The 8,120-nt window shown below is 36.4% G+C and overlaps 1 protein-coding gene across 1 annotated transcript in view; it reads right to left on the reverse strand.

Moving 5' to 3' along the window:
* The window catches only part of PKP2 (plakophilin 2), an 83,176-nt gene that overhangs the window by 52,981 nt on the left and 22,075 nt on the right, over positions 1 to 8,120 (reverse strand). The window contains exon 4 of the mRNA XM_011363150.2: positions 2,883 to 3,018. Within this exon, the coding sequence (XP_011361452.2) occupies positions 2,883 to 3,018 (136 nt within the window). The remainder of the gene's footprint in view (positions 1 to 2,882; positions 3,019 to 8,120) is intronic.

Here is an 8,120-nt window from a genome sequence, read left to right on the forward strand (position 1 = left end):
AGAATCATTATGTTTTATACCTGAAATCAATACAATGTTATATGTCAATTATATCTCGATTTAAAAAAAGGGAGGAAAAGCGGTGTTAAAAAATACTAAAATCTAAAAAAATTCCCTTTCTTAATAGCCCACAAAATTCCTTTAGGTTAAATTCCTCAAAAATAAACAAATAAACCAACCAACAAACCTAGAGGTAGCATTGTACTTAATCATGAAAGACTGAATGCCTTTTCCTTAAGATCAGGAACAATACATGTCCACTCTCACTTCTTTCTAACATTGTTTACTGGTGGGGGGGGGGGAGAGGGTCTAATCAGTAGAAAAAGAAAAAAGAAATAATGAAATTTAAGCCATCCAGATTGGAAAGGAAGAAACAAAACTGTATTTGTAGATTCATCAAATTTTCTACATAGAAGGTCATGCCATTTGCAAATAAAAAAAGTGAATTTAGTAATTGTAGACTTAATATAGACTTAATATAAATCTACAGTAATCAAGACGGTGTGGTATTTGCATAAAAACAGACAAACTGATCCATGGAAAAGAATAGGTAACCCAGAAATAGACTTACACATATGTGATCAATTCTTTGTCAACAAAGGTGCAAGAACAATTAAGTACTAAAAGGATAGTCTTTTCAATAAATAGTGCCTGAACAACTGAATATACATATATATTTTTAAAAGAAACTTCTACCACATCTCGCAATATATATAAAAATTAACCCTAAATGTACCATAGACCAACTAAAAAATCTAAGACTTAGAAAACTTCTAGAAGAGAATATAGGAGATTATCTCTGTGACCTTAGAATACAGAAAGATTCTTTGAATGTGCCATGAAAAGCAGGATCCATAAAGGAAAAAAATTGATAAATTAGACTTAATTGAAATTATAAACTACTAAGAGAATGAAAAGACAAAACGCAACTGGGAGAAAATATTTCCATATTGCATATCTGAAAAATGATTTATATCCAGAATATATAAAGAATTATCAAAATTCAATAATAAGAAAACTAAAGACTCCACCTAAAAATGGAGAAAAGGTTTGAACACACATTTTACCAAAGAAGATGTATGGATGGCAAATAAGCACATGAAAAAATGTTCAGCACTATTAGTCATTAGAGAAATGCAGATTAAAACCACGATGAGATACTGCCACAAATTTATACTAACTATATCAGGTACTGGGATGTAGAAGAAGTGGAACTCTAATACATTGCTGTGGGGAATGTATAATGGCACAGTTACTTTGTAAAACAGTTTGGCAATTTCCTAAAAAGCCAAACATTCACCTACCATGTCATCCAGGCTTTCCATTCCTAGGTATTTACCCAAGATAAATGAAAACATGTGTTGTACACATATGTTCACAGCAGCTTTATTTGTAATAGCCAAAGCTCAAATGAGCATTAACAGGTAAATGGATAAACAAAATGTGTACCCATATAATGAAATACTACTCAGCTACGCGCACACACACGCGCACACACACACACACGCACCCCTTTTGATACATACAACATGAACGAAACTCAAAAGATATAAGGTGAGTAAAAGAACCCGGACCAAAAAAAAAAAAAAAAAATGTGCTATACTGATTCCACTTATGTAAAATTCTAGAAAATCCAAAACAATCTATAGTAACAGAAAGCAGATCATTGATTGCCTGGAGTCTGGAAGTGGGCAGGGGAAGAGTGGGATGTATGGATTACAGAGAGGCAAAAGGAAATTTTGGAAGTAATTGATATGCTCATTATCTTGATTGTGCTAATGGTTCCACGGTGTCCAAACATATGTCAAAACTTTGTCAAATTGTACTTTAACAAAGCAGTTAAAAAATGAAAAAAAAAAAAAACAAACTGGTACATTTATATAACAGAAATCTATGCAGCAGTTTAAAAAATGAAGTAAGGCTAATATATATTGAAGATTTCCAAGATACAATAATAATTGAAAACAAAATACAGAGTACTATAAGTAATCTGCCACCATTTGTGATTTTGTTTTAAACAAAAAAGGATACTCAATCAACCCATCCAATAATTGTTTATACATGCATAGAGTATCTCTTCAAAGATACTCAAAAACCGATGAGAGAGAGAGAGGAAGAGAGGGTGGGAAGGAATGAGGGAGGGAGAAAAGGAGGGAGAAAGAGAGAGGGAGAGGTAGAAGGAGAGGAAGAAAGAAAGGGAGAAGGGGAGGGAGGGGAGGAAAAAGGGAGGGGGAGAGAGAGAAAGAGAAATTAAAGAGGGAGGGAGCAGAGAGAGAATGGGAGAGTAATAGACAAAGAGGGAGATGAGAGTAGGCTGAGTTTGGAGTGAAAGAAACTCACTTTTCACTGCACACCTTTTGAACTATGATCCCCGCCCCCATAAATGTACCACTTTTTAAAACGAACATAAAATTGACTTCCTTTGTGGGCATCTGTCCTATGGGAACACTTGTGGAAATGCCAAAAGATATATGTAAAAAGCTGTCCACTGAAAGATTGATATGTTAATAAAATTATTTAATGAAAACAAAAATTAAAAAGTACAGATTGTTAACAACTGCTTCTGGGGATGGCTCCAAGGGGGAAGTTAGAGAGACATAGAAGAGGGACGTTTGTGTGGCAACCTACTTTCTAAATTTCTGAATTGCAAGAAATTTTTTTGGCAATGAGTGTATATTTCCTTTTAAATTAAAAAGTCTCAAAGTTTTTTATTTTTATTTTATTTAATCAATTTATTTTTAAAATTGAGCTATAATTGTAATTGACATATAAATCAATGAAAACGTTTAAAAATTTAAGTAAATTCTTGGTTTCAGTTTGCAGGGCCACCACAATAGATGAGAGAGTGTGCTAGTTTTGCACCAGACTTAAGTGATACTCACCCTTTTCCGTGCTTCAGATTTCTGGAAGCACTCATGCTGTATGAAAGTAGCTGCAGCAGAAATCCTGGCTGGTGGCGTGTGGTCTGCATCAAGCATACTCACTGCCCGCTCCAGAGTCATCTCCACGTCTGCATTCCTAGACAAACAGTCATAGTTTCAGCAAAATTCCAAATCTTCTCCCTCCTGCCTACCAACCTAACCCACTGGAGATGACTCAGCAATATCAGGAAGCACCTAGAGTATCTGAGACTTGGCTCTTCTTCAGCCAAGAGAAAAGTCAGCACCTGAGATCAGAAGGTATAGGAAGCTGGTAACAGGAAATACGCCAGCTCCGATCAGATTAGCATCGGAAGATGTCATTCAATTAAGAAGAATTATAACATACACCAAAGAAAAAAATGAACTCTGTTTAAGATAATTATATCTTAAAAAGTGACTTTAAAAGCACAATAAGACTTTACATGGAATTTAAAAGAAATCTGGTTACAGAAATTAAAAAAAACTATTGCTACTCTGGTAATGTAACACCTATAGAGAGAAAACACTTTCCCTCAATAATCATTAGATTTTTCTCAAAGCTGCTCAGAAATTATTTCACCTGAAAATAAGTTTTTAAGAAAACGATTCTAAAAATGTTCTTGTTTAATGAATTTAACAGTATGTATACAGTAAGAGCGCCAGGAAAACTGAGTTTGTTTTGTTAAAATAAGTCATGCTGGTGCGACAAAATCCATCAGGAATTATAAAAGCAATTACAAGTATGCTTTTTCTTTAAAAAAAAAATATATTCTGTTATTATTTGTTTGCCACTGTAATGACATTGAGTTTATGTCTAGCTAGTAGCATATCTTTGTTCTTTACTAATTACAGGTATTTACAGTGGTGATAAAATCTGATGCAGTTTGACATAGAGAAGATGATTTATAGACGGAAAGTAACATTGCTTCTTGTAAAAACCAATAACTCCCCAATGCCTCATAGAAGGATACTGTTTTCTCCCTTTTATTTCTGCCTGGAGAGTGACTAGATTAGGAAGTTTATTATCAATGCAGTCCCTGCTTCCTTAAGTACTGCCTCAGAGAAACTGCTCAGGAGGATAACATCTCAGAATTGTGGTTAAGACATGCCTTGAAGACGGTAACCCAAGTCCCTTCTTTGGCTTCAAAGTAGGTTATGCCTGATTCACTCCAGGTAAGAGACACCAAAGACACCCTAAGAGGGTGTTTTCCAGTAACTGCCAAGCAAGCACAGTGAGTAAACTCTCTCTTAAATCAGGCTAACCCACGATATATGCGCATGTGTACAGATGTGAGTGTGCATAGTGTTGTGAATGGTGCATTTGTGTTTGAGTGAATGTGGCGCAAGTGAGGGGATAAGAGAAATGAGCCTCATGACTAAAAACTAATACTCACTGCTTCTGAAACGCATGTTCAAACACAGAAGTGTTACCTCATGAGTATAAGAGTATTAAAAATGAAGCAGAAAACAGTTCTGGCATTCACACTGAGGATTATATAATGATCTCATATTTTAAAATATTGTGCCTCAGGAATCAATTTAATTGGTAAAAAAAAAATGCAGGCTATTATCATTAAAACAAGAATGAGTCATTTTTATTTAATATTAACAAACCTTTTAAAAGAGATGGAAATGTTTTAAATGCATGAACTCCAATGCCTTTATAGAGAAGCAAACTTTAACAGTCTCAATTTTAACAGCAATTTTAAGTCTTTACCATCTAAGACTAGAGATTTTAACTGATATCAGATCACTCATAAGAACAGCCTTCTGTTTAATGCAACTTTTAAAAAAAAAGATTTAGCCACTAATCTACTTCATAAGTCATAAATGACTCAGGAAGGTTTGAATTTCCCAAGTCTCTAACACCCACAAATAGTTTCATTACTCAAATCTTTATTTTCCGAAAGGTAATTCACAAAGAAGCTCTGCATTAACTCCTAGCTAATCCAAAGTCATTTTACTTTATCATTAAAAACAATTCCCAAACTGAATGAAGACTTCCTCAACAGAAGGTTTGCTGGAGCTGTCAGGATGTCAATTTTCTATTTTGTTACTGTCTGTGAAGTCCAGTTCTGAAACAGAGTATGTTCTCACCCCAGTCTGGCTCCATCTCCTACCATTCTCAATACCCTCTCTCCTACCTCCTCTGCTGATGACCCCATCTTCCAGTCACACTTGACTTTTAATCATTCTCTAAACAATGTGTGCCTCCTCACAAGCCACTCTCTCTGATTTTTCTAGAAAGCCCATCCTTCTACCTAATTCTTATCTATTCTTCGAGACTCAGTTCAAATATCCTCATTTCTGTGAAACATTTCCTGTGCCCCTATCCCCAGGTAGAGCTACTCCTTTCCTTCTCTATTCTCCTACAGCACTCCCCACTCCATTCTTTTCTCCCTCTCTTTTTCTCTTTTTCCCTCCTGCCTTCCCACTTCCCGTCTTCTCTTCCCACTCACTCATACAACACTTCTTGAAGGCTGCATAAATGTGGCTTGGGAACGGGCTTGGGGAGGGGAGAATCAGGAAGAGCAGTTATTATCCTTAAACATACTCTCCAGAAGTGAGTCTTTTCAACAATTTAGTTAATATGTTAAAATGATGCCAATTTAAATGAAAAATGTAGAAGGAAGCACTGTAAAATAGCCTCGGTCAGAATATGAGATATGACATACAGCAATAAATAACAAATGGTACTTTTTTATGTGTGCAATCTCTCAACAACCAGCATTCCTGCCAGCCAACAACACAGCCCTTCTGCAGGCTGATTCCCAGGTATTAGAATAAAGCTACACCTCTGAAGGCCACGAGCATGGGAAAATGAATGGAAAGCTCCTGCGTGTTGCCACAGCTGCTTAGGAAATGCAAATTCCCCTACCTCACAAAGATTTTAAGTGTGATGAAAGCACTGCTTTAGAAAGATGACTTTGGAGTGGCTATGTGTTTCTAGAGACAGTCTGAGGGTAAAAGAGTCTCAGCAGAAGCAATAAAGCCTTGAACGGGGCTGTTAATGGAAAGAAAGATAAAGTCGAAAGAGACCTGAAGAATCAAAGAACTAAAGAAGTTGGTAATTAAGGAGATGTGGAGGGAAGTTAATATGATACCTTTTCTGCTCTATGCCATTCTATGTCACACACTTGACTGATGATACCCTAGAGATCCAGTCTCTCTCCTTAATCTCCTTAGCACATCTCTTGTTTGTCCTGAGTTCCTATATACACTAGTGTGTACCACACAACCTAGCACTTGATGGTGTGTCTTACTTTTTTTTTCACTCGTCCTCTCTAGACTTTTATATATCCCACTCAATTCTTCTCTCTTATGGTGCTTACTGCAGTGCTGGGTACACTGGAGGAAACAAATATTCATTTGCTGAACTATCAGTAGCCCATAGGTATAGAAATTATAGGTTCAGAAAACTGATCTAGAATTTTTTACTTGGTGATTTCCTGAACCTTTTTCATCAGTCTGATTTAGAACAGGTGTTAACTGTTTCTCTTCTACTCCCATGTCTCGGTTTTCAGCTGCATTAGTAGTAACTGTCTGACCAGTCATTCTTCTTTTGGAAAGAAAGATCCATTGTTTAATATCTTATGTCATTAGATGGGTTTATAGTTTTATCTAGCTACTCTACAGAGATGTTCCACAAATATGAAGGACACTTCTTTACAGGTGAGACTTTCTCTATACATCAAAAAAATAGATTCCAAAAATAGGGGCTGGACAGATTTGAAATGTGAGACAACACAAGGCAAGAGAGAACAGTTTCAGAAGTAGGACTCTCGGGAGACAGCCTAAGGAACTGAAATGAGCCAAGGGGCACACCAAAGGAGGGGAGTCAGGGATAGACGCCACCTTGATCATTTATTGTCCTCATTATAGGAAATACCTCTGACTTTCCTTTTCACAGAGAGTAAATTTTCCAAGAAGAGTTCATTTCTAGTTTCTAGGATGGCAACTTTAAGAATCACTGAGAATGGGTTTCTTGTCATTTATTTTAAATTTCTCGACCTAAAGTATTCCGTCTATTCTTTGAGATATAATTATTCTAATAAAATTTACCCTACCCATTAAAAAATAACCTGAAATAGTATGATTAATATTTCTAGAATTTGAACAGCAAAAGAACCTAGATGGTAAAAAGTAAAGAGTTTATATTTCATTTCTTCCTTCTTTAATCCTTTCATTCTTTCACCATTCATTTTCACAATGACTATTATGGACCTACTTCTGTTTTAGGGTGCTGAGAATATAAAGATGATAAGACACATTCACAAGAAGTTCAAAGTCTAGACAGAGAGCAGATAAGTAAATGAATAACCACAGTATATTATTCAGTGGAGACACCCACACCGTGTAGCTAACTGGGGCATCTAAACTAGATTGAGAGGGGAGTGTTCAGGGAAAAGGTGGAATCTGAGCTAAGCCAGGCAAAACCAGAGCTACTGGGGGAAAAGCGATAGATACGTAAATAGATGAATGGATGGGAGGGAAGGAGGGAGGAAGAAAGAAAATATATGAATGAATATCTTCCATTAAGAGAAATAAAGAAGTTCCGAGTGGTTTGAGTGTTTATATGGTTGTATGTTTGGGGATGGTGGTGATGAAGGGTGGAGATTAGAAAGAGAAGACACTGGTGATAACCAGGGGTGAAAACGTGGGCCTTGTAGGGTATGTTAAAAAGCAGGAAAACTTGGTGGAACTATGAAAAGGTTACAAGCTGGAGAGAGAAATAATCGGATTTGAGAAAGTCATTCTAAGAGTCCTAGAGAAGGGTTCTGAGCAAGTAGAACCAGAGGCAGAGAGACTTATGCAATAGAGATGGAAAGAAGAATACAACTTTAAGACCTATTAAAGAGATAAAAAATATGGCTTGGTGATAATGTGACTGTAGAGGGAGAAAATAAGAATGACCACCAGGTTTGTAAATGGTGAATTTAGTATGAAGTGATGGTTAGGAGCAGAGGGCAGGAAGTTAGTTATGGACATACTGAGTTTAGAATGTCCAAGAGGCTTTTAGAAATACATACAGATCGAAGATTGAATTAAACATGGTGGCGTGAGAGATGTCCCCAGATCTCTCCCCTTGAAACAACAATAAACTGAACACCGAAAACTTAACAAAAAACACACAAACTGCACACCAGCACGTCTGAGCATGCGATCTGCACTTAAGAGCTACCACAGGTCAGAACCTGTGGTGGTGGACTGGAGGAAACA

This window comes from Pteropus vampyrus, unplaced genomic scaffold, assembly GCF_000151845.1.
Source record: "Pteropus vampyrus isolate Shadow unplaced genomic scaffold, Pvam_2.0 Scaffold82, whole genome shotgun sequence".
NCBI lineage: Eukaryota > Metazoa > Chordata > Mammalia > Chiroptera > Pteropodidae > Pteropus > Pteropus vampyrus.